The sequence below is a fragment of the Pungitius pungitius genome, chromosome 7 (assembly GCF_949316345.1).
Source record: "Pungitius pungitius chromosome 7, fPunPun2.1, whole genome shotgun sequence".
In the NCBI taxonomy this organism is placed as follows: Eukaryota; Metazoa; Chordata; class Actinopteri; order Perciformes; family Gasterosteidae; genus Pungitius; species Pungitius pungitius.
The window spans coordinates 20,351,640-20,375,879 of NC_084906.1; the positions used below are offsets into that span (position 1 = coordinate 20,351,640).

A 24,240-nucleotide genomic window follows, 5' to 3' on the forward strand; every position below is an offset into this window, starting at 1 on the left:
AGTTGCAGAGCTGCATTGAAAAAAAAAAAAAGCAAACAGAAAAAGCCACATACAGAACACGGGGTATTGTTTTAAGTTAAGTGGGAGGATGGTTGGACGAGCGGAGGAGCACCAAAGTGTTTCATCACACAGTCCGCCCGCACACGGGGCCTCCCGGTCCACACTGCACGGGCTCTGTCCGTCAGGGGGGGGGGACAGCGGGACAGAAGGTTTCACAGAGACTCTCCTTACAGTTGCCCCCCCCCCTGCGCCCCCCTCCCTCTACGAGCTCTCCAGAGCGTCGAGGACCTTCATGATCTGCTGCTTGATGACCTTGGTGGCGTCGCCCGCGTTGGGTATCAAATATCTGGAGGAGGGAAAGGAGTCAAGTTAAGGAAATCTGCACTTTGTCCCCTCGTGTCCGTTACGATAGTGACTCATAAAAAGAAAAGTTTAACACATTCACGCCAGACCTGGGAGTTAAATATGGAGCTCAGGTACAACATTCAGCTCAAGTTTGAAGATATTTTCTATAAACTCTACAGAGAAGCAGAATAGCTAAATGCTTCACATTGGCTTTTGTTAAATATCTAACGTAAGATCACAAAGCTGGAATCGATCTTCTCATTCAACAGAAAAGTAAAACAACTGCATTTCAAAAAAGGAATTCCATTGCACCTTTAAAGCCGGACATGTTTTCTGCATTTTTCCACCCGCCGTAGAAACATTTCATTGCGCCACAAACCTCTCGACGGCCGAGATCTCCACGCCGGCCGAGTTGTTGGTGCCGAACTTGAAGGTGATGAGCTCCGGGTGCTTCTTCTTGGACGTGATCTTCACCACGGAGTTCAGCGCCTGTCTGGACTGGATGTAGGCGAAGCCGTTGCGGGAGGCGATCTCCCTCAGGCAGAACATGTGAGAGGCCGTGATCAGCAGGTGGCTGCAGGAACAACGCGGCGTCCACGCGGTTACGACCTCGTCCGACACATTCAACGTCATTCTGCGTCACAACGCGGCCTCACCTGGGGAACATGTGACCGGTCTCCTTCACCTCGTTGCATGGGATGTGATGCTTCACGTCCGGCTTGTTGGTCCAGGTCTGGATGTTCACGATCTCCTTCCTGTCGTCGTCCGACGTGGACGAGCTGTCGATCTCATCTGAGGGGGGGGGGGGGGGGGGAAATACAGGTTTCTGTTCACCCCCAGGGGGAAATGTGTGTCTAACAGCAGGTCACATGGTAACCACATGGAGTACAGAACGTATGATGGAACTAAAGGGAATCGTTGTGACGAGAAGGCATGGTGATGAAGAGGAGAACGTCTCTCCCAGCTCACCTGTGTCGTACTCCTCCTCGTCTCCGATGCTGAAGACGGGCTTCACTCCTCGGTACGCTTTGCCCACGCGGTCGCTGCAGCTCACGTGTCTGGATGAAGAAACAACAGGGAGGCTCAGTGTGGCGCCGCTACAGGTTGGCCCCACAAAGGGGGGGGGGGGAGGGGGGGGAGACCTCGTTTAGCCCAGAAGCAGCGCCCGCTATGCTGTCAGATGTGAAGAGGAGGTTAGATGAGACATCCAGAGGTCAGAGGTTAGATCTGCCCAGCTGACGGGTTCGTCGGGGCTGTTCGAGAGCGCTGCATGTGGCGGTTTGACCCGACGGCCTCAGTGGAGCGGCGCCCAACGCGGTTAGTGAAGCGGGAGGCGAGTGTGCGAGTGCTGCTACCCCCCCCCCACCACACACCGCCGCAGGAAGAGCGCGAGGTCTCTTACCGATCTGGACCCAGCTTGTCTGTCCACGGCAGAGTGAAAGACATTCTAGCGTGGGACAGGGCACAAGGTGAGGGAGGCCGTTTGGTCCCGTTTAATGCTGGTCCACGCTTAGTGAAGTTTTTCGGGGCTCTCACCTGTCCACGGGGGTGGAGGTGTTCTCGATGAAGCTGATCATCTTCTCCTTGACGTTCACCGACTTGGTCTTCAGAGCGAAGGTCATCTTGTTGACCAGCGACTTGACGCCCTTCCCGTCCGCGGCGCCGCCGATCTCTCCCTGCGCGAGGAGCAGACCTCCGTTAAGCGCCGGCGGCCCTCAGAGCCGAAGGTCGCGCTGCGAAGCGTCACTTACGTCGACGGAGCTGAGGCTGCTGTGGGATCCGGACGTGCTGACGATCCAGTGGAGGTACGAGGAGTCCAGGCCCTCGATGTTCATGTCCACCAGGTGCTTCTGAAGGGCTGAAACACACGCCATTTAATAAGTGTCAAATTATCTAGTGTGTGTATAAATGGAGTTTTATATTTGGATAAGTTGTATCCACACACACATTTATATATAATTTTTTCATTAACAGAACATATACAAGTTCATAAATATACTTGTAGTATTACTGTGGTAGTAATGTCTCAGTTTGGCACATTATTTCCTCTCATCTACTCACCCATGAATCCCCCTTTAGCGATGCTGACATATTCTTTGTTTTTCTGCAACAGGAAACCTTAAATTAGCAAAAGGGCCACAAGCCGAGTGAGGAGCGACTACGTGACGACCATCGGCAAGAAGGACGGACTCTCGCTGACCTGCAGGAAGTGCGCGAGCACCATGTTCATGTACATGTCCTCCTCCTCCCTCCCGCTGCCCATGAAGCACAGGTGCTCCCCGCTGGCGACGGAACCCGACTCCAGCGAGTTCTTCTGGGCCTCCAGGAGGGACTTGACGGAGAGGGCGAACTCCGAGGGGTTCTGCAGCATCTGGCGGCGGGAGGAGAGGAGAGGAGAGGAGAGAGAGAGCGTTACTCGGTAAACATCGGCCTCCTGCGCACGCAATCAACGGCGCCCCCCCCCCCCCCCCCCCCCCTCACCAGGTCAGAGTCCAGGTGGAACGCCGTGGACAGGTGGCCGGCGTTGTACTGCTCCGCGGGCCGACAATCGACCACGAAGAAACGCACGCCGTCCTGGAGGTCAAACGCGTTACGGTTACTCCGACGCTCCTACTTCAGGTTTCCTAAAAACCCGCCGGCTGTCTCGCGTAAACATTCCGGCGCGTCGGAGAACGCCGCGTGGAGCCGAGAGGGCGACTGACCTGCTGCAGCTGGTTGGCCTGCAGGATCTCGGGGACGGACACAGGGAGACACAGCGCTTGGCTCAGGTCGGTGTCCTCCTCCTTCAGAGCCACCAGGCTGCTGCCAAACAGATTCTGGTTCATCTATCAGGACGGAAACACACAACGATGGCTTAGGAGACAATGACGTGTGTACGTGTGTGCGTGTGTGTGTGTGTGTCTGTATCCGACACAAACACAAGAGATTTACCTTTCTGAGGGACAGAGGGGTTTTGGTCTGATAATACTGAGCCAGAGAAAACAAATCTTCAACGTCCTCCGATTCCAGAAGAGAAGGAGACTCCTCCAGCATTTCTGTGACAAAGACAAGGCCCGTTTAACATGAGATACAAAACGGGACAGTTAAGATGTGGACTGATAGAAGTATTAAAAAGAAAAGAACTGCCACACAGCAGAGCCACAAAGGAAAGGTCCGGCTTACTGATGATGTCCTCTCTGCTGTCTCCTTCCTGTGAAAGAATGGCCTCTCTAAGGAAAACAAGACAAAGGGAAACACGTCAGAATCCACTTCCAAGGTGTCCTGCCTGCGGCGGCGGCGGATGCTTACTTGGCATTGACGAGGATGATGAGCATGAGGAAGAAGATGAGGAAGGGGTCGGCCTGCCGGAAGTAGCAGTCCCACAGGGCCTGGGTGACGTCGGGGGGGCAGTGGCTGGAAAACAGACTGCCCATCTAAAAGGGAGGAGACACAGGGGTTCAGACGCGGTCACGGGCCGGGCCCCCCCGGGGGGGGGGGGGGAGGAGCGGTAACCACGGCGACGGGGACGAACCCAGTTGATGGCGTAGGAGTCCGGCGTGATCTTCTTGGTGTCCAGGAAGGAGCAGAGCTCCGGCTCGTGGTACTGGAGCAGAAGCCTGTACAGGTGGAAGGGCCGGCCGCTCGCCACGCAGTCCCTGAGAGACGGATCGGAGCAAGTCAGCCCGCCACTTCCTGTCTGAAACGCCACACGCGGGGGTCAGAAGGTCGCTGCTCACCTGGGGATGTGCTTGTTCATGACGGCGTAGAAGCAGTTGTAGAGGTCGCTGCGTGGGAGCTGAAGCCCCAGCAGCGGTTTGAGCAGATGTGGCCAGCTCATCTCGGGGCTGAAGCAGATGTTGCGGGATTTGCAGTAGAAAGTGATGACGGACTCCACGTCGCACGCCGTGTCGCGCCTCTCCTCCTCCGACACGTCCAGCTGGTCTTAAAACGCGGGAAAACCGAAAGCAAAGCCGTTCACAAACAGGAAGCGCGACGAGCTCACCGGAGGTTCAGAGAGCGGTTTGCGGTGTTGATGCTTAAATGCTAAACCAACACCTCCTCACGACCAACCTGCGCCGTCAGCTCACTCGCGTGAACGGCGCGGAGGGGAGCTCGCTCCGCCACTCACCGATCAGCTGTTGGCTGCGCTTGTGAATGGCCGTTTGTTCCGGTAAATCGAGGACGCCGTCCCAGGGAGACAGGCTGTCTCCTTTGCCGGAGACATTTAGAGCGATCTGGACGAGAGGAGACAGGGAATCAAAAGGCGGCGCAGAGGACTGAGAGGGACTTCTGCTCCACTCCTGATAACATGTGACATTCAGTCAAATGAAACAGGAACCTCTGCAATCTGCCTAAAAGCTAAATCAAATAGCTTCAGTTATTTTATTAGAAGCACGGCTGCACCATCTAAGAGCTGGTTGGTTTATGCTTTAGACGCCGATACAGAAGGGAATAAAGTAGCACAGGTTTCTGCCTATAAAGCGGTTACAAATGTCAAACAATAAACACAAACAATGGAGGCAGCAGAAGAGCAACAACTCCCTTCTGAGAAGTGAAAATGACCTCAACAGAAACCTGCATTGCCACCATGTTTGTGTAAAACACCGATACTCAGAAGAACTTCATACAAACAGCACCACCATCACTTCTAAGTATCAACAGGAAGAGACGAACAGCTGTTCATCCACGTGAATGATGTTTAAATTGTGTCGCAGGTATGTTGTTTTTAATCCAAAGGGATGCCGAGGGTGTGTTGCAAAGACATGCTGGCATTTATAGCATCTGGTCTTTCCAGTGTGCTGACTTGTCTTGGAAGGGTCATTTATTTTCAGCCTCTCCACACCCAGCAGCATCACAGTGCTGATAAACCTGTACTGGTTTTAAATAGCAGAGAGTCAGGCTCCTTCTCACCTTCCACATCTTGGCCCTGTGCTGAGCGGAGTGCTCCTTGTCCTGGTTGATGCCTCTCTCCATCTCCATGTCGGAGCCGCCCGAGTCCAGAGCCTCGGCTAGATCCTGCTCCCTGAGGAGTTGCGGACCGGCACACAGTTATGGAAATGTTCATATAAGCTGAGATAAGCATTGTTATGTGTGACATGTATCCATGATTCCCCACAAGGTTGTAAAGTCATTGCCGAACACTGTGCTTCACTGTGATAACTTATCAGTAGTCATTTATATTTATATTTTGTGAGCTTGATCCAGCCACAAATTATTAGTTGAGCAATCGATTCGCTGATTTAAAATCAACCAAATTGGTAAAACAGTGTTCATCCATTTAGCATTAAAAAATAAATAGATGAAGAAACGTTGTTTTCTCAGAGTTGTGTACTTCATATTATAAAGTTTTACTGCATCATGATCCGTTATTTATTTACATTTAACATCGACATCTACTGCACCCACATCAAACGATACTTTAAAATCCAAATATTTACGCATATATTCATATAATTCAACAAGAAAGTAGGGGAAAAAAATGTGTCACTACTAGAGAAGAAGCGCCGTCACGTGACAGGAACGTGCGGGTTCTGATTAAAGGGAAGCAGAACTCGACAGAACACCGGCTGCCCAACGCTAGCTACGCGTTGTTAGCTTAAGCTTTGACTTTAAACGAGTTGCTGCGAGAAATAAAAAAAAAGGGCCGCAAACAGAAATACGTTACCGGCAGCTCTTAATTGAAATCCGCCCGCGTCCATCTTTATCTTTCGCTCATTGCGTTGCTGCTTTTCCTGACACCAACTTGGCTAATTAACGTTAGCCGACTAGCTGCCGAGCGGAGACGTCAACGGCGTCCGCGGCCGGTTTCGGGTTAGCATCCGCCGCTAGCCGACCCGTCTTTAGCTTCCCTACACCACGTACCGCGGGTCCGAGACGACGGAGCCGTTTGACAAACGTCTCTAATCAAGCTGGCGTGTCAACAAATGGGACTCACCAGCTGCCCCGAAGCGCTTCTTCAGCGGCATCCGCCATTGTTGTGTTGACGGAGACACGTCAGGTGCCGTAAAGACGGCCGACGTGTCGCGCAACGCTGTCACTGATCGATGTCACTGATCAGGAATCAGGAATCAGGAAACGTTTATTGCCATCATATGTTGGACATACATGGAAATTGTCTTGGCGGTTGGTGCATAACAGAAGACAGTACAATAATGACGACATAGTGCAAATAAGATAAAAATAAAATAAAAGTATGATAAAATATATGCTATGGGTTAGTAAGTTAGGAGATAAGATAAAATAAGAATTAAAAATAAAGTGTATTGGACTGCAACTTGTCCAATATCTAGATATTAAATGTTTTGGCGATATTACTTGTATTTTATTATCATGACAATTATTGTTAGCTATAATAATTACTTCAATAATTGTTAATTGGATTATTCGTATGCTAACAATTCTCGATAATTACTAAAACACTGTTTTGTACTTTATGCTGATGATAAAAATAATTTTTGTTATAAAAGAAATACTAAGCAGGCACAGTCTACTCTGAAAGCAGACATACTAATCTTCAAGTATGAAAACATAAATCATTAAGAGAAAATGTATTTTCCAGGAATTATATCTTTATTAGGGATTCTTTAACTTTGGTCCCCACAAATATTTCGACGAACGTCAGTGTCGTTTCAATTGAACGGCCAAAATGTTGTCAGGTTATTACATCACATTCTTGTAGTTTGATTCTGAAAAGATTTCACCATCTGGAACGAAGCGGTCGCCACACGTTGAGCAAAATGCGGCCGAGTGCTAAAAGAATTACCGTCAAAGAATAGCAGTAGATTTCTAAAGGTTACAAACATTTAGCAGTGGTGGCTGATTTTATTTCATTCATACAAAGTAGGGGATGTTACTTGAGAATAAGTTCGGACGCTTCTTACTCAAAAGATGCACGAGATTAGAAACAATAAGGCTTGTTGTATGAGAATATAAATCTGAAAAGGACAGAAAAATAAAACCAGTCTCTTACTGTCAAATGAGAAATGACAAATAAACATTTTACAATAGAAAACAAATATATAAGAACAAGCTAGGAAAAAAACACTGATATCCAATCCCCCAGTGACATAAGAGGCCATTCAAAAATCACATTCCCAAAAAACTAAAGACAACATTTTCTTTCTAATCAAGTGTTTTTCCCCCCCAAAAAAGTCTGCCCTCGTTGGGTTTTCCTAGTGTTCAAGACAGCAAGAGCATCGCATTTACATTTATTCATAGTGAGCATGCTGCACCGCGTAGGTCAAAGTAAAACAGGCCATCCCATGATTTAAAAAAAACACTAAACTAAACTAAGCATCTCTCTGTAGCCCCGTATCCATGGGAACAACTCCAGCATTACAAACACACATTTGACGTTGGACTATACTTTTAATCTTGCATTCAGAACCGATAGCGTATGTTACACATGACAGGAGGGGAAAAAACAACATTTTAGATCAGCATAAATTAACGAGTGAACATTCAAACTACATAAAGCTCTCACAGTATCTCTGTAGATTTAAAAGTCAGTTTGTCTTTTCCAACTAACTGGGCGGGTTTCCGTTCACTTACATGTCGCATACTTACTATTAATTTAGACAGGATTACATGGGCTGCCATGTAAGTGTTTCTCTAGTTGAATAAAAAGGCTTGAAAACCCCTTTGATGTGATGTAAACACGTTCTTTGAGAGATATATATATTTATTTATTATCTCAGGGGTCTTACTTTTTCCTTTCATCATCCAGTACTTTTTTTTTTCTTTTTTCTGGCAAATCAAAAATGGAAGTTGCATATTTCCGGAGTTTGGGTGGAGCGAGTTTGGCAGCCGGGATCCAAGCGAGGCGTTACAGCGTCGGTGGCTTCAGGCCGTACTTCCTCGCCACTTCGGTCTGCGCGTACGCCGCGTCGCACAACGAGTACAAATGGGCCATCTCCATCTCGGACTTGGCCAGGTTGATGGCCTTGTTGAACATGTCTATCGCCCGGTCCAGATTCCCCCTGCAAGAGGAAGGAGACGCTGCGGTTACCTCGGCAACCCAGAGAGACGTGCCGCCAGGTGAGGTCGGCGTGGAGGATATTCAGCTCACCTTTGAACCTCGATGGTTCCCATCGTCTCGTAAGCAAAGTCACATTTGTTGTCAATTTCGATGGCCTTGCTGATGAGTTCAAGCCCCAAGTCGAGGTCTTGTTTCCATTGGAGCTGTAACAAACTAGAAACATATTGAACATTTAACAGTTAAATACCACTAAAGACGACGTGTAGCCTCATGACCAACACCTACTAATTACTCAGTTTACAGCTGAAAAATCAAGGTCCAGAGACCGTGTCATACGTTCAGGCTCTGTTCAGTAAAAACAGATTTTTTGCCTAATGATCCGTGACTGAAAACAACGGAGGGTCGACAGAACCGCGACCCACCCCTTGTGGACGAATGTGGTAGCGTTGTCCGGTTCCAGCTCAATGCACTTGTCGTACATCTCGTCCGCTTTCCCAAACTGCTGCTGATCGGTCAAAGCCTGCAAGACAGCGGAGGAAACAAGACGTCTCAACTGTGCGGCTCATCTAGGGGCAAACGGGCCTGAAGGCCGTTTCTGGTCCTGCACCTGAGCGTAGAGCGCGTAGCCCTCTGCGCACTTGGGGAACCTCCTGATGACGTCCTCGAAGCCGTCCATGGCCGTCTGGACCTGAGACGGGTTGTTTCCTGTGTACGCTTGTCTGTACTGAAGGACACAAGAACCAGAACCTCAGCGAGTCATCGGCAGGCAGCGGGAAGCTTCTCAAAAGAAACCTCTCCGGGCCGATTTACTGACCAGAGCGAAGCATTTCTGGGCCTGAGCGAGAGCGGAGTCGGGCCTCAGCACGATGCACTCGTTGAAGTCTCCCACCGCCTCGTCCACCTGGTCCAGCAGGATCTTCAGCTGCGAGGGAAGATGGACTTTAGCACAACGTGTCCAGACGAAGCTCCCTGTAACCTCTTCACATTCGTTGTCGAATGTTTCTGAGGCAACAACCCTGAACGTTGCACCTAGTGATCACAAACCAGATCAACCCACCTGGCCCCGGTGGTGGTAGACGTCGGGGTTGCGCGTGTCGATCTCGGCGGCCATGTTGAAGTCTTGTGTGGAGAGCATGGGCTGCTGTTGCTGCATGTACATGCTCCCCCTCTTGATCAGAGCGTTGGCTCGTAGCTGAAAAACACCTCGGACGGGTCAACACTCGGGTAAACAAAGACATCCGCGAAAGGCTCCCAGTCTACAGTCCATTACAGCCCCCCCCCCCCGGGGGCCGCACCTTCACGTTGGCGTCCTGCATGTTGATCACCCGGTCCAGGTCGGGCTGAGCTGCGGTGGAGTTTCCGATCAGCAGGTAGAAGGTGGCCCGCAGCAGCAGGGCCTCCGCGGTGTATCGGCCCCCCGAATCGACCTCCTTGGTGCATTCGCTGATGATCTTGTCGTAGTTCTCCTCTTCCATGTACTGCTTGGCCTTCAGGTACCCGGAGCTGAAGGCAAGGGGGAGCAGATCAGAAGTGAAGTTGAGTCCTTGGTGAACGCTTTTCACTTAAATCTGATATTTCTTTATTATCTGGAGGATTTTCGCGTTGCAAAGCTTAAATTCATTAAAAAACATTTAAAAAAACATCCTATCTGACCTTTCAGTGACCTCGGCCGCTTCGCCCTCTTTGTCCTTGTCTTCGTCCTTTTTCTCGCCCTTCTGCAGCGGCTGTGAGATGATGTCATCGGTGAAGGAGCTGAAGTAGGATTTGATGAACTGAGGAGAAGGCATCATCGGCTCGCGGTTCTACAGAAGAAGACGGCGAGTTTACAGGGAGACAAACAGCAAGGAGTCACACGTCCCTCATGGCTTTCACTGCCCGGCTCGCTCCTCTTCGCTTCTCCGCTGCCAGAACTTGTGGATCGAACCCGGTGCTTCTTTCTATACCACACGGGCCTGAGATCCAAGCGAGCTGAGCCGATGCTGGAGCTAAAACACTGCAAACTGCCCTCATCTGTAAGGCTGATAGTGGCACCTTTAGTGAGCACTATCATTGGAGGGAAAGCAAGACAAGGTAAAGTGCTAATGGGCCACAGAGTGGATGACACACCTTGTATTTGTCTTTGGCCTTCTCTTTCCCCAGCTGCTTCAGCACCTTGTCTGCTAGCAACATGCTCTGCTGGTTCTGGAAGGCCTCGAGGATGCAAACCGCAGTGACGTCTGCAGGCAGGAAACAAACACGCCGTAAATAACGCTCACAAATTACTTTACGCCAACTCGTAAAACAACATTTTTCTTTTTTAGTGAAAGAAGCCTCCCACCTTCTAAACACTCTCTCTTGTTGTCTAGCTTTTCCAGAGCTTTGGCTCTTCGGAACAGAGCCTTCAAGTAGCGAGGATTCAACCCCAAGGCCTGACCGCAGTCGTGAACAACTTCTGTCCATTTCATCTGAAATGAGAGTAAATTATCAGTTTCATTTCATCTGTTGTTTGTACAGAGGTTTGGCTTCAAAAATGAATCCAAGATATAAACCAACCAGCATCTGTACGTAAGCGCAGACTCTTTTAGTTGGAGCGGTGATGTAAAACTTTTATGAGGTAACAGTAAAGCGTGTTTGTACAGCGTTCCCGCCGAACTCCATCTACTACAGAAAAACCCTAACCTGAGAAGAATAACTGAAAAAAAACCCTCAGTCAAACATGAAGGCGGAAAGGTTGGAAATGATTAGTAAAGAATCTGCAACTCATTGATCAAAAGAGGATTAAGAGCTGATCGCTGCATTTCATCAGGCTTTAAGGTGCGAGAAGACATTTGAGTCCCCTGCATGGTGGTAAATATCTCTGGAGACATTTTAGAAAGGAACAAATTGTCCAAAACATCAATAACACTCTGTACAAAAGCATCTGATCACCCCAAAGGACGGACACAACGCCGACCCCCACATCCCTCGAAAGCGAGCCGTCGCTGCTTGTCAGGTGGGCATTTCATCGATTCAACAACAACCCGAAGAGAAGGCGGAACGCACCTGCTGTTCGTAGGCTGCCGCCCTGTTCTGGTAATACGTGGACAGGTCGGTCTTCTGCTCGGTGGGGCAGAGGCCGATGGCCTCGGTGTAGCATTGGATGGCGTTCTCGTACTTGCCGGCCTTGAAGTATTTGTTTCCCTTGTTCTTCGCGGCTTGGGCTCGATCCGACGGACTCTGGATGAGAGGGTAGAGAACGAGATGTGAGGGTTTGTTGGACAACACTTCCCTCTTTAAAGAATAACAGCAAGGATTTAAAGACCTCACAGATTCAAGCTGGTTCTCACATTTACGACCTCACAACAACAACAACAATTTCATCATACAGAGATGCTCCAGGTTAACTAATACTAATGAGATTTTAACATCTAATCGCTTAGCTGATTTAGACCATAGATTACAGATCTCTAAAACTACAACATATTCCCCCCAAAAAATACAGAAATCCATTATCAATAATTAATTATTTGATGTATTAATTATTGCGTAATCTGTTGTAGTATTTTATCAGGTTTTAATTTTTCTGTCTTTGCTTTGTCAAAGCACTTTGTAAAGTCAGATTTCAAAGGGGGCTCTATAGATAAAGGTTATTGTTAACAGTAGTTAAAGATGATTCTTTTAAATCAACTATTCAACATGTGAAAAAAATAACTAATTGAATTAAGAAGAGTAATCACTAAACAGGCCAGCGCTTGTAATAATAAGGTTCATCAGGGTGATGTATTTATAAGTCTAGAGGCACGCGGACCGTTGTGCTAGTTGAAAAAAAAGCTCAACTAGTGCACATACATGAATGAATGAATATGAATTAGATACAGAGTATGCATGAAAGTACATGAAGGTTAATCAGTGTGCAGGGTTGATCCAGAAAGGATTTTATATTTACATTTGGTGAATTTAATGTAATATATATTGTACAGATTTATAGATATGTAAAAAAGTAGTTTTGCACAAGACATGTAATGTTGTGTCAAACATGCCTTCGCTTTAAACACTTGCACTGGAGCTCGTTAGTGAGCGAGCAGCTAGCTAACAGCTAGCTAGGTTAGCCAACTTTAGCTAGCTAGGCTAGCGGCTAACGCTGGCTAATCCGCCGCCTCGCTGCGGAGCGTAGCTGTCACTGACAGCCGGTGTCCTTGACGGCACTTTAACGCAAGTGACCCGTCAATTCAGTAACGTGCCTGCGGGGCACCGAGGCGGGCAGGGACACTTGTGGGACCGTGACATTAACGAGAGGAGGACGTAGCCAGCCCCACCCCCCCCCAGTAAGGTTACCATGTTCTCCTGCGCTCGGCTAGCGGGGGGAGCGCCGTCTTGGCCCTGCACCGGGCTGGCGCTGCCTTCTGGCGTCTTGCGCTCCCCGTTACGCTTGCCGTCCTTCGTCCGGCTGCGGTTCCAGAGGTACACCGCCCCGACTCCCAGGACTATCGGGGTCCCGACCAACAGGGCCAGCTGCCAGCGGGGGAGTCCGGTCCCGGACTGCGGCTCGACTGGCTTTGAAGCAGCCATGATCTACAACCGAGCGATAGTTAGCCAGCCAGTTACCACCAACGGGACAGCGTGAGCGAGCGCCGCGGCGTGTTCTTCTTCCTGTGTTCTGAGGTCACGGACTCACCGAGGGGATCATGGGAAACCGGAGGACGATCCGCGGGGCTGTGTGTACTTGTAGTACGATACTAGCAGTTTGTAGTCCAAATACTGTATCTTCTTTGCGGTTGTTGTTGGATTGCAACACTGACTTTATGGGCCGCAGCGCTATCTACTGTACAAATGGAGGTTTAACAGGAGTAAAGCGTTTAAATATATATTTTATAAATATATAACATCTTTTCAAAACATGTGCATATTTTCTCAACATATATTTTGACTTTCTTTTCATGACGTGTTTGTATCTATATTTTAAATTTTTTTAAATATATTTTTGACCTATATATTTTGACATTTTTTTATGGCATTTTTTGACATTTCTGGTATTTTGAATAAATGTTACTTTTGTTCATGACTTTTCTTTCAAAACTTTTTTTACTGATTCAGAATTTTTTTTTCAATAACAATTTCAATTTTTTTTAAAACTAATATTGACTTTTTTTTAGACTTTTTTTCAATTTTCTATTTGACAGTATATATTTTGACTTTCTTACATGTTTTTATTTACTATGTTTTAACTTTTTTAAAAATATTTTTGACCTCTATATTCTGACATTTTTTCGATGGCAATTTTTGACCTTTCTAGTATTCAGACTTAAAAAATAAATTTGAGCTATAATATTTTGTCATTTTTTTATGGCATTTTTTGACATTTTTGGTATTTTGAAAAAACGTTAATGTGTTTTTAAGCTAATATTGTTGACTTTTTTCATGACATTTTTCAACATTACAAAGTTTGAAATAGCTTTTTTTCCAGCAGAAACTTGGTGCATTTGACCCTGATCAACGTGGATTTTGTTAATTTTCTCATTGTGTGTTTGTGTGTTTGCCAAGTTCAGCCTGCTTCGTGTCCCAATTCACGGTGCTCACCGAGTGATCGATTACTGCCGGGGGCCACGTGTCCTCAAACACACCAGCAACAATGCTTTCAAAGTCAACTGGTTGGAGGGAAGTCAAATGTGGAGGAAATATATTTACTGCAGTAGTTATGTACAAATAAGAGGCTCTTTACTTGAGTTTCTTACTGCATTTACAAGTGGAATATCCTACTTTTTTCTGGAATACGTTGGTTTGATAAATTACTTTGCATTTTAGGATTATTAATTTAAAATTTAAAAATGGGTTCCATTTCTACAAGCTTCAACATTAAAGTCACTAAAACATTTAAGTGTGGAATTTACTTATTTATTAGTAGAACATCTGAATACATCCTCCACCTAATAAAATAACATTTCCTATCAAATACCAAAATCAAATGTCTCATTATATGTTCATTCATCGAATATCTCTGGATCCATAATCGATTGAATTATTAATTTTCCAGTCAAATATTGTTTGCTTGGATCATATTCAGGTAGTAATGGAATATTTTGTTTGTGTTCAGGTGTAAGTTACATCTCATCTCTCTATTTGTAAAATATTTCTTCACTTCTATATTTGTATTTCTTGATTTCGCTCCCATTTGTATTTACTCTAATTCGATATGTTTCAATACACCAAAATGTATGAGAAAACCTACTTTTCAATCAATTCTGATCATTCTGATCAAATATCTGTGAATTTCTTTCACCTCGCCGTTGAACTGGAGGCTTTTTGGAAAACAACAAAGGCGGGAAGCGAGAAAAACCCTGACCCAGTGCCGTGTGCAACATGAAACTATCCGCTCCCTGTCACTGTCCGCTGTGCAAACAGCCCCCCCCCCCCCCGGCGCTATCGACACGTTGGATGTACTCAGCGAGCGGAAAGTATGGGGATCGGTTGTGTGCCCCGAGGCCCGCGACTGTAGTGGAAAGATCCAAAGCCCACCCAGCTGCCGAGCAACAAGCCCCACCTCTGCCCCCCCCCCCGTCAGCCTCCACCTTTACGCTCCCACCACGTTAAGCGCATCGCGGACGGAGGAGACTCCGCAGAAAAAGCTCCGCGCTCCATTCTGGGACCGTCTCCACGGCGACGCAGCTGCAGCCAGAGCGAAGGGGTCCGACCGTTGCCTCGGCCTTGTGGTGGTGGGGAGGGAGGGGAGGCGGGAGGTGGTGGTGTTGGTGGTGGTTAGGGGGGGGGGAGGAGGGTCCAGAGTGTGTGTGTGATTCAGAGGCTTCCCGGCGAGCTCAGCATCCGTCCGCCGCGCCCGCCCGGCCGCCATGGCCCTCAGGCTCCTGCCGACCTTCCTCACGGACAACGGCGACGACGACGACGGCAACTTCACCAAGTGGATGAGCAGCTACTGGGGCCACGGGGGGGCCGAGGGCCGGCGCTCCGGCGAGAGGAGGCGCAGCCTCAGGAGACCCGCGGCGGCGGGAGGGGATCGCAGGGCGTCGCTCCCCACCGTGGTAAGGCATCAGGCTGCGTAGGGTAGGTGCTTGTGTGCGGCGAGGCGGAGGAAGCAGCGGGGCGCTAAGCGCGTGAGTTCACCCTGCAGCACGTGCAGAAGGAGAGCGCCCCCCCCCCCCGTAAGGCACCCTGGTCCCCTGACCGTCCGTCACACAGACCTCACGCTAATGACGTCCGCTAGCGCTTAAAGACACGGACGTGAAGTCGTTTCCAGTGATGCAGGGCGGCTGCGTCTGCTCTTTGATCTGCTTTTGATGTCTTTGATGTATAACTTCGATGAGCTGCAACATGTCCACGTTGCATGAAACACAATCCTTTAATCATGAGGGGGGAATCGACGCAGGGAGGTCAGAGGTCAAGGCCGGCTGCACTTGGTGGGTCAAACAGGAGGTGCGGGGACCGGGGGCCAAAAGGGCCAAAAGGGTCACTCAGAGAGACACAAAGCAGCCGGCAGGAGAATCAAAACGACCACGAAGAGACAGAAAAACGCGAGAAGAGACACACAACAACCATTAAGAGACATAAAACAACATTCAGGAGCAACAACGTTACACAGAGACAACGCGGCTAAAACAAGAAGTGTGTGTCTCGTTCCTGTGGAGGACGTCCATGGGGACATTAGGACATTAGGTAAAAATTAGGACATTAGGTAAAAAAGTAAAAGAAGAACCGGCAGATGTTTTATTTTGGAGGCTTGATCCCAGGTCAACTGGGTCATTTGATTGCGTGCGTCCCGATCCATAAACACATGGACACTTCTCACTTTTATTAATGAGGACAATGTGAACCAAAGTTATGAAACCTCAGCCTCTGCTGCGTCATGATCAACTTTTTCATTTTCACGGGGACACACTTTTGAAAAATGACAAATGATTTGCAAACAGAAACTTATTTTATCCTAAATGCGTCATTGAGGTTGTTCTTTTAAACGAGAGCCAATAAACTCTCAGGTTTACATTTGTTTCTGTTTGTTTCCTCTCATCAGACGGAATGTTCATCATCTTCATGTTAGAATGTAACACAGTAATCAGAGATCATCTTCATTAGCCCCGCCCACCGGCCCCGAGACACGTCACAGAGACACACTCAGCTGTCTGTCTCTCTGCCTGTCTTTCTGTCTGTCTTCATGTCTCTCTGTCTCTTGATGTCGGCCTGCTTCGATACTCTTGTAAATGTGACCGTGTCGGTCCCTCTGAGCAGAGACTGATCACCGAGGACCGACGGCGTGTGTCCCGTCCCTGTTTGTGTCCACAGTCTCAGTTGGACGCCATGAAGCTGAACCATCTCCACGCGGCGGCGATGTCTCGCGGGCCGGGTCACGCGAAGCCCAGAGACGAGAGGGCGGACGCGAGGACCCACCCGAGAGCTCGCCGATCCGACTCGGTGGACAGCAGCCGCTCCAAGCCGCCCGTCCCGGAGAACCGGATCAGCACCATCCCCGAGCTCACCGAGTCCTTCGAGAGGAGGCTCCTCCTCCGCGACAACAGCACCGCGTCTCTGGTCAGTGGTGGGGTACCGGTCTCACCCGCCTCACCCGTCTCACCCGTCTCACGTCCCTGCTTCTCTTTGCCAACAGACCGACGGAGACAAGTTGTGCCGGATCTGTCACGAGGACATGAAGCGCCGCGGCGGAGCGCCTCGACAGACGCACTGTCCACACCGCTTCCACCGAGAGGTGAGACACCGTCCCTCCGGTCCCCCCCCCCCCCCCCCCCCGCACGAGGTCACGTCCCCACTGCATGGTCCCCGGCCTTCGACTGCAGTTTGTCTCTCAAAAGGTGCCCAACCATGAGGGGGACACAAAATGACCACGAGCACAGACAGTGTCAAAGAGAGAAGGAGAGAACCTGAACTACAGATAAACATAGAAGGACGACAAAGAGATGCACAAAGAGACACACAATAACTACAAAAAGAGGCTGATCAGCCTGCTTGGGGGGCTTTTGCATGTCTGCCCCCCCCATTTTGCCTGTGCATGGTGTGCATCGCTATGCACCTGATGCGGGAGGGAGGGGGGGGGGAGCTCCGATGACGCCACTCTTGCTGATCGCGTGTCTCTGCGTCCCGGGGGTCGCAGCGGGGGGGTCGCGCTCCCCACGGCGAGGCGGCGGCGCGTCACGCGAGGAGGCTCTCGGAGGAGAGGAGGAACTCCGCGGACGGGCGGATCTCGGTGGAGAAGGAGGAGCACGCGGCGCGACGTCCGCTCTCCCTGCGCGATCACCGCTGACGTCATAGAAACGGATCTATGGCCGACGTCACCCGGAGGACTCGCAGCGACCACTTCCGGGTTCCCTCCTGGACGCAACGACTCTTTTATTTGTTAAAAAATCTTATTATTAAAAGTGAATATGTGATAAAATAACTACCATCCGCGGGGTCAGTTTGATGCTTGTTACTTATAGTATAAATGAGGTATTTGTTTCATAATATTAAAGAAAGTTGTTGTGTAATTAGACCCATTCGGTAGATCGGATGTGTTTCACCTGTTTTTGTTCAGACACAACTTCAGTGTTTTTTTATTTTGTGTAACAATGGCATGAAAAAAGTCAATAAATAACAATGGAAATACATTATCTTTTTATAATTACAATCCTTCATTAATTCACTGAACGTACGAATGAGTAAAGTTCTCCTACAAAGAGAGAAGAGTAAATATTAATATACAGATCAAACACAAGTGTATGCATTCATTTTTATTCATTGTTTTCACACTTGAATAAAAAAGTAAATGAGAATAAAAAAAGTGTGTACTTATTACTGACTTTTACGTACATTTGACCCCCCCCCCCCTCCCCTCAAACCTGAACACCACCTCTGACCTTCTGCTCCTGGTTGAGGTTCCTCAGATTAAACCTTTGGGAAACTAATCGTCTTTAAAATATGAACAAACCTCCGTCTCCCGTCTCGTTGCTTCAGGCTCTCTCATGAGACAGAATTTGCATATTCAAACTCACAGAGGTCAGCAGTGTTGTTTTATTGCAGACTCCAGCGTTGATGCCACAATGTGGAGCCATTCAATCTTCCCCTCCTGCCCACCTGTGTTATTAATCATTGACCCCTCATAGCTCACCTGTCCTCCTGCTCCATCCCATTACTTCATGTGGTGTTTTGCATGGGAAATTTGAGTTCATCCCTTCATCTTTTATAGTTTCAGCCTCTCTGTGCGAGTGTGTACGCAATGAGCTGAATGTTCAAATGAAAAGGATGTGCATCTCTACTTTCCCCTGCGATCCTCGGAGGTCAACGTGAGTTCATCTGCGGCACCGATAAACTTATTTAAAAAGGGTTGAATTACATTTCCTCTCTTTTGATGATCGACACACACTGAGCAACGCTCTTCATGTTCCATCACGTCCACAGGCTCACCTTCACGCGGCGCAATAATGACACACGTTCAAAGGTATTCAAATCCCATAATAACAAAGGCGGCCCCATAATAGAGGTGAGTGGGGCTCAGCAGTGACGTCATGCTGCCTCCAGAGGGACACGCTCCGCACAGAGAGCTCCTTACATAAACTGTAAATAATAATAAAAGCTGCGTTTAAAAATGTAAATGTCCCTGTTCTTCATTTCTAACGTTCATCTCAATCCTTCTTCATGATGTTCATTTAGTAAACAATGCGATGAGGTCCAACAAATACACATAATAATACATATGATAGAAACTCATTTGTTTATTTATCGCATACATAATATATATCAATATTTAAATAAGGAAATATGTGTTATATAATCTGACACATACGCATTCCTCGATTTAAAATTCAAATGATAAGAGTGAATATTTCAATAAACAAATACGTTTGTTGTTGTTTTGCCTTGTTTACCCGGAGGTCAATTCCTTTCACCGCCACGTCACGCACGGCCTCCTGAAGAGGAAGAGGAAGATGAAGACGGCGTACGTGACGAAGGTCCCGGTCTCGGCCGGTTGAGATGGAAAGTAGCGGTTTCCTTGATGGGGAGGGCGGGGGGGGGGGGATGGGTGGGGCGAGCAGGCGGAGTGAAAGTGCACACGTGGACAGCTGTGAGTGACGTGGCTTTGCAGCCAATCACAGCGCGGACCGATGACGCCGTCGCCCTGTAGACCAATGGGCGGCTTCCTGTTCGCAGTCGGTCGTATAGAAAAAAAAGAGAATGTCTGGAGGTCTGAAGGACTGAAGCTGCTTTTACTTCTTCTGGATCAGAGTCTCTTCTGCTTAGAAATGATTAGTGAGGATGCTGTGATTTATCCGGCTTGATATACTACAAGTACTTCTACTACTACTACTACTACTACTACTGCTACTTCTACTACTACTACAGTTTTCTCCAGAGACAAACCTACTTCGGTAAGACTCCCTTTTTCTTTCTTTGTACTAGGACTTCTACCGTGTTGTGTTTAGTAGTTATATGTTTTTTTTTATAAATACGAGTTACACTTAATGCCACTTTACATTTAAAGGTTGTACAAAAAGATCATAAAAAGTGTTCATGTTGGACTAAAAACTTTTTTGCAAATCATTGTATTGAGAAGAAACGGAAAAACGCAGGTAAATATGATCAGAAGTACATGTTGTACTTTGTATTTGTTTGACAGCGTTATGTGCCTCGTATTCATCCCCTTCATGTGTTCATGTTAGTGATAAACTCAAGTGTTCCTTCATGTGTTCATGTTAGTGATAAACTCAAGTGTTCCCTTCATGTGTTCATGTTAGTGATAAACTCAAGTGTTCCTTCATGTGTTCATGTTAGTGATAAACTCAAGTGTTCCTTCATGTGTTCATGTTAGTGATAAACTGAAGGATGAATTGTTGCTTCATGTGTTCATGTTGGATGTTAGTGATGAACAGAAGGATGAAGTGTTCCTTCATGTGTTCATGTTGGATGTTAGTGATGAACTGAAGGATGAAGTGTTCCTTCATGTGTTCATGTTGGATGTTGGTGATGAACTGAAGGATGAAGTGTTGCTTCATGTGTTCATGTTGGATGTTAGTGATGAACTGAAGGATGAAGTGTTCCTTCATGTTGGATGTTAGTGATGAACTGAAGGATGAAGTGTTTCTTCATGTGTTCATGTTGGATGTTAGTGATGAACTGAAGGATGAAGTGTTCCTTCATGTGTTCATGTTGGATGTTAGTGATGAACTGAAGGATGAAGTGTTGCTTCATGTGTTCATGTTGGATGTTAGTGATGAACTGAAGGATGAAGTGTTCCTTCATGTGTTCATGTTGGATGTTAGTGATGAACTGAAGGATGAAGTGTTCCTTCATGTGTTCATGTTGGATGTTAGTAATGAACTGAAGGATGAAGTGTTGCTTCATGTGTTCATGTTGGATGTTAGTGATGAACTGAAGGATGAAGTGTTCCTTCATGTTGAATGTTAGTGATGAACTGAAGGATGAAGTGTTCCTTCATGTGTTCATGTTGGATGTTAGTGATGAACTGAAGGATGAAGTGTTCCTTCATGTGTTCATGTTGGAAAGTGCTTTGTAATTGAAAGACGTCGTTGATTAATCAGACTCAAGCCTCTTCTCGCCTCAGGCAGCGATCGCCATGGCGAGCACCTGAAGTGTTTTCCTCCGTCTGGAGAGGTTCCTCTTCATCGGCCGCCATCTCCATCACAAAAGAGACGTTTGCAGACGCTATTATTGGCTTATTGTTGGTTCTCTTCTGGTCACAGTTGACGCTCTGAGGGACTGAAGTCTGACAGGTTGATAAAGGTTCTTCTTGCTCTTTATTTCGGTTACTTTCTGATTGTGTTTTTTTTAATGTGCTGACAGAATAAACAGCAGGTGATGACACTCCGTTCTGCAGCCACAGGCACGAGCATCAATCAGGCTTCAAGGGACTAATGGAGAATCACTGTTACTGTCTGTTATTGTTATTACTTTGTAAATATGAATATACTGAATAGTCAGCCAAGATGAATCACATAGTAAATAACGGGTATTTTTATTCCGCCAATGTCACATTATGTCACAGCTCTTTTTCATTTCCATTTAATATATTCAAATGTAAGCAAGATGATTATCTCACAGATTTCTTTTCATGGTTTACCTATTTTTGGTTTTAAGTTATTTTGATGATCTTTTCAGCGTGATGAAGTCTTTTTAACACAAACATGAATAGACTAAAGGCGAAGTTGACGCACACACACACACACACACACACACACTAATTGTACCTGAGTATGCTGTTTAACTAAATTGCCTCTACTTTTCCCTTCCAGTCGGTCTAAAAATAGCGTGAGTTCTTTGAAATGATCTCGTTTGTTTTAAATCTCCAACTAAGCGTCATATGAAATGAAAGAAGACACAGAGATCCTCCAGGTGTCCCTCAGAGGACGATAAAACCCTGTGTGTGTGTTTCTTTGCCTCCCAACGCTCAGGTCGGGAGGGGGGGGGGGTCATGGGAAGCTTCAAGGGCCACGCGCTCCCCGGGAGCTTCTTCCTGGTGGCGGGCCTCTGGTGGACGGGGAAGTTCTCGCTGTGGCGCGCCTCCCGCAGGAACAAGAACATGGGCTCCACCCGCCTGGCCAGCAGGAGCTCACAGCGCCGCCTGGAGGTCATCGAGAGCTCCGCGGTTCTCTTCTTCTCGTTGGTCGGTGCGTCTGTTCCTCCTATATTATATTATATTATAGTGTATTCAGTCAGAATAGTGGAAAATAATCAATCATTTTAACCCGAGTGATGAACTTTCACATCTACTCTTCATTTCAATAAATGCTCACAGGAAATAGATTTTATGGCGCTCAATTTCAAGACATCAATTTCATCCAATAGTTTGCATCTGTGGTCTGTGAATGGCGCATAATGGTTAAGAGAATGCCTCATTTGCATATTCAAACAAAACATTCAAATACGGCTTCCTTACCGATGGGGCGTCTTTCATGTTGGTTTCCACGCGCTTCCAAACCCCCCCCCCCCCCCTCGGCCCCCCTCCAGGGATGCTGGCGGAGCAGTTTGCGGCGGACGGGCCGAGGCTCCGCCTCTACGACGCGGCGGGGAAGCACTGGGAGCAGCTGATGAACTGGCAGCACGCCACCATGTACCTGTTCTTCGGGCTGGCCGCGGCCGCGTCGCTGGTCATCCACACCACGGACGCCGCGCCGCTGGCGCTGGACCGCCTGGTGCTGGCCGTCGCCTTCTTCAACGAGGGTGACAAAATGACACTTGTTCACGCGTTCGCTTCTCTCACCCTGTCACCTTTATCGACCCCCCCCCCCCCCACGTGTGTCATTGGTTCCTAATCACACATTCAAACTGAACAGGTTTGGTCAAGTATGCACATACAGGCTCTTTCCCCACAAAACTCTGATAATCAACCAAAAAAACCTTAAATTAATGATATAAATAATCTCATTCTAAACAAAATGGTGAAAGAAGAAACACTTTCACCCGGGAAACCTGACCGAGCGTTTTTGTTGGAGAGGATTCTATTTAAATGTTTAGTTGCCTGAAATTGTGCAGGTGAATAACCGGTTATGACTCCCGCAGGATTCATCTTCTTCTACCACCTGCACGGCCGCAGCCTGCTGGACGTGCACGTGCACCAGCTCCTCCTCTTCGCCATCTTCGGCGAGGCTCTGGTGGTGTTCCTGGAGGTCTTCCACCGGGGCAACGTGGTCCTGGAGCTGCTGCGCTGCACCCTGACCCTCCTGCAGGGCAGCTGGTTCTGGCAGGTAAACAAAGGAGGCGCCGTGTGTTTATCTCCCCCCCCCCCCCCCCGAGCAACGCTAACGCCCGGCTCCCCTTTCTCCGGCCTGCAGATCGGCTTCGTGCTGTACCCCCCCCGGGGCCCCGAGTGGGACCCCAGTGACCACAACAACTTGATGTTCGTCACCATGTGTTTCTCCTGGCACCTCGCCTTCGCCATGCTCGCCGTGAGCGCGCTCTACTGCACCGTCAGCTGGTAAGAAGCTACAATATCTAAATCACTTTAAATCCCTGCATGGTTATTTCATTCTATGAAGCCAGACTGCATGTGACAAACAACAGGGATTAATGCGAAGCACTGTAGCACAGCGCCACCTGCTGGAAGCTTCCTTCGGGTCGACGTGAACGATTCAACGTTTGAGTTTCTCACGCACAGGAGATTTGTTGCTCTCTCCGCAGTGTCGTTCGCTCCCGGCTGAAGAGGACTCCTCCGATGGAAATGGGTCTCCTGAAGCCCCGGGACCGGGATCCAGAGTCAGAGGATGAGATCCTGTGAGGGAGGGCCGCGGGTTGTGACCCGTCAACATGTCGCCTTATAAATCAGGGATGTTCGCAGCTGTTCGACGAGAAGCCAAGCGTGAAGACACAAAAGGGAGGAGGGAATGTTTTCAGGAAGTTTTGCTTTGGTATATATATATATATATATATTATATCTCTACCTCTGCCTTAATTAATCTGATGTAAACCCGCTCGGCCTTCAATCATTACACTACATGTCATTTAGGGCTTGGGTGCCTTGCTCAGGGCCCCTCGTCACCCTCTGTACGCCTACTTATGTCCTCATAGCGTCTCATGTACTCGTCATATCGCTTGTTTCCTCGTTGACTTGAGGGCCTGCTCCTCCTCTTCTGGGAGCCAACACAGGTTTCCCCAAAGAGGATTTAAAGAATATTCTGTTTCATTTTCGGTGTTGTCAAACCTAAATGCTAAGAAAATGATTTTTAACAAAATGATTTTGTTCATATTGTTCCAGATTGTTGGAACTGAATTTTCTTCATTTGTTTTTTTTCTTTTTGCTCTATTTCTTCAGCGTGGCTTTATGTTTTTAGTGTTATTTAGAACTCACCACCAGATATCTGTCACTATGTTATTTAACCAATAAAACAGTAAAATCCCGGTGTGTCTCTCAGTTCCAGCAGAGCCGTGATCACTGATCGATGCATCCCGACAAAGATCGTCTGTGCTGAAGAAGGCTCCTCACTCGGCTCTCAGAAATGTGGCCCTTCTTGTCTGACGAGTTTGATGTTCCC

General features: G+C 47.8%; 4 protein-coding genes across 6 annotated transcripts; 2 read left to right on the top strand and 2 right to left on the bottom strand.

The window, feature by feature from the left end:
* Positions 1–14: 14 nt before the first annotated feature.
* tbc1d23 (TBC1 domain family, member 23) lies at positions 15–6,396 on the bottom strand. 3 transcript variants are annotated; one of them, XM_037468854.2, is made up of 19 exons: positions 6,260–6,396; positions 5,236–5,347; positions 4,454–4,559; positions 4,062–4,266; positions 3,857–3,980; positions 3,634–3,758; positions 3,508–3,554; positions 3,277–3,380; positions 3,048–3,170; positions 2,827–2,919; positions 2,546–2,716; positions 2,407–2,449; positions 2,097–2,203; positions 1,882–2,021; positions 1,748–1,792; positions 1,315–1,403; positions 1,002–1,137; positions 725–919; positions 15–346 (listed from the first exon to the last, which is right to left on the bottom strand). In XM_037468854.2, exons 1-19 carry the CDS (start codon positions 6,295–6,297, stop codon positions 262–264), a joined length of 2,088 nt encoding a protein of 695 aa, XP_037324751.2. In that variant the 5' UTR covers positions 6,298–6,396; the 3' UTR covers positions 15–261. The 3 variants fall into 3 exon arrangements, with proteins under 3 accessions (XP_037324751.2, XP_037324753.2, XP_037324752.2); XM_037468856.2 differs by lacking the exon at positions 6,260–6,396 and adding an exon at positions 5,990–6,243; XM_037468855.2 differs by lacking the exon at positions 1,748–1,792.
* A 1,276-nt stretch (positions 6,397–7,672) lies between these two features.
* Positions 7,673–12,926, bottom strand: tomm70a (translocase of outer mitochondrial membrane 70 homolog A (S. cerevisiae)). Its single transcript, XM_037469801.2, has 12 exons — positions 12,596–12,926; positions 11,324–11,497; positions 10,620–10,746; positions 10,409–10,518; positions 9,956–10,104; positions 9,598–9,805; positions 9,360–9,494; positions 9,117–9,224; positions 8,910–9,026; positions 8,725–8,822; positions 8,393–8,515; positions 7,673–8,303 (listed from the first exon to the last, which is right to left on the bottom strand). The coding sequence occupies exons 1-12, from the start codon at positions 12,827–12,829 to the stop codon at positions 8,150–8,152; spliced, it is 1,737 nt and encodes a 578-aa protein (XP_037325698.2). The 5' UTR covers positions 12,830–12,926; the 3' UTR covers positions 7,673–8,149.
* A 2,173-nt stretch (positions 12,927–15,099) lies between these two features.
* On the top strand, positions 15,100–17,522 carry lnp1 (leukemia NUP98 fusion partner 1). The gene is made up of 4 exons (XM_062563517.1): positions 15,100–15,294; positions 16,550–16,795; positions 16,872–16,970; positions 17,352–17,522. The coding sequence occupies exons 1-4, from the start codon at positions 15,106–15,108 to the stop codon at positions 17,520–17,522; spliced, it is 705 nt and encodes a 234-aa protein (XP_062419501.1). The 5' UTR covers positions 15,100–15,105.
* Positions 17,523–21,651: 4,129 nt separating this feature from the next.
* tmem45a (transmembrane protein 45a) lies at positions 21,652–24,107 on the top strand. Its single transcript, XM_037470615.2, has 5 exons — positions 21,652–21,879; positions 22,220–22,432; positions 22,772–22,956; positions 23,044–23,186; positions 23,390–24,107. The coding sequence occupies exons 1-5, from the start codon at positions 21,684–21,686 to the stop codon at positions 23,484–23,486; spliced, it is 834 nt and encodes a 277-aa protein (XP_037326512.2). The 5' UTR covers positions 21,652–21,683; the 3' UTR covers positions 23,487–24,107.
* Positions 24,108–24,240: the final 133 nt, after the last annotated feature.

Bases quoted from the DNA above. Each gene is read 5' to 3' on its own strand.
- tmem45a (XM_037470615.2), top strand. From the start codon at position 21,684: ATGGGAAGCTTCAAGGGCCACGCGCTCCCCGGGAGCTTCTTCCTGGTG. The intron at 21,880-22,219 runs GTGCGTCTGTTC...GCCCCCCTCCAG, and splicing joins TCTCTTCTTCTCGTTGGTCG to GGATGCTGGCGGAGCAGTTT. The intron at 23,187-23,389 runs GTAAGAAGCTAC...CTCTCTCCGCAG, and splicing joins CTCTACTGCACCGTCAGCTG to TGTCGTTCGCTCCCGGCTGA.
- lnp1 (XM_062563517.1), top strand. From the start codon at position 15,106: ATGGCCCTCAGGCTCCTGCCGACCTTCCTCACGGACAACGGCGACGAC. The intron at 15,295-16,549 runs GTAAGGCATCAG...TTGTGTCCACAG, and splicing joins GGGCGTCGCTCCCCACCGTG to TCTCAGTTGGACGCCATGAA. The intron at 16,971-17,351 runs GTGAGACACCGT...TGATCGCGTGTC, and splicing joins CACACCGCTTCCACCGAGAG to TCTGCGTCCCGGGGGTCGCA.
- tbc1d23 (XM_037468854.2), bottom strand. From the start codon at position 6,297: ATGGCGGATGCCGCTGAAGAAGCGCTTCGGGGCAGCTG. The intron at 4,267-4,453 runs GTGAGTGGCGGA...CCGCGTTTTAAG, and splicing joins GCGCAGCCAACAGCTGATCG to ACCAGCTGGACGTGTCGGAG. The intron at 2,920-3,047 runs GTCAGTCGCCCT...TTTGACCTCCAG, and splicing joins AGGCCAACCAGCTGCAGCAG to GACGGCGTGCGTTTCTTCGT.
- tomm70a (XM_037469801.2), bottom strand. From the start codon at position 12,829: ATGGCTGCTTCAAAGCCAGTCGAGCCGCAGTCCGGGACCGGACTCCCC. The intron at 10,519-10,619 runs GTGGGAGGCTTC...TCCTGCCTGCAG, and splicing joins CAAGAGAGAGTGTTTAGAAG to ACGTCACTGCGGTTTGCATC. The intron at 9,806-9,955 runs GTCAGATAGGAT...CCTTGCCTTCAG, and splicing joins GCGGCCGAGGTCACTGAAAG to CTCCGGGTACCTGAAGGCCA.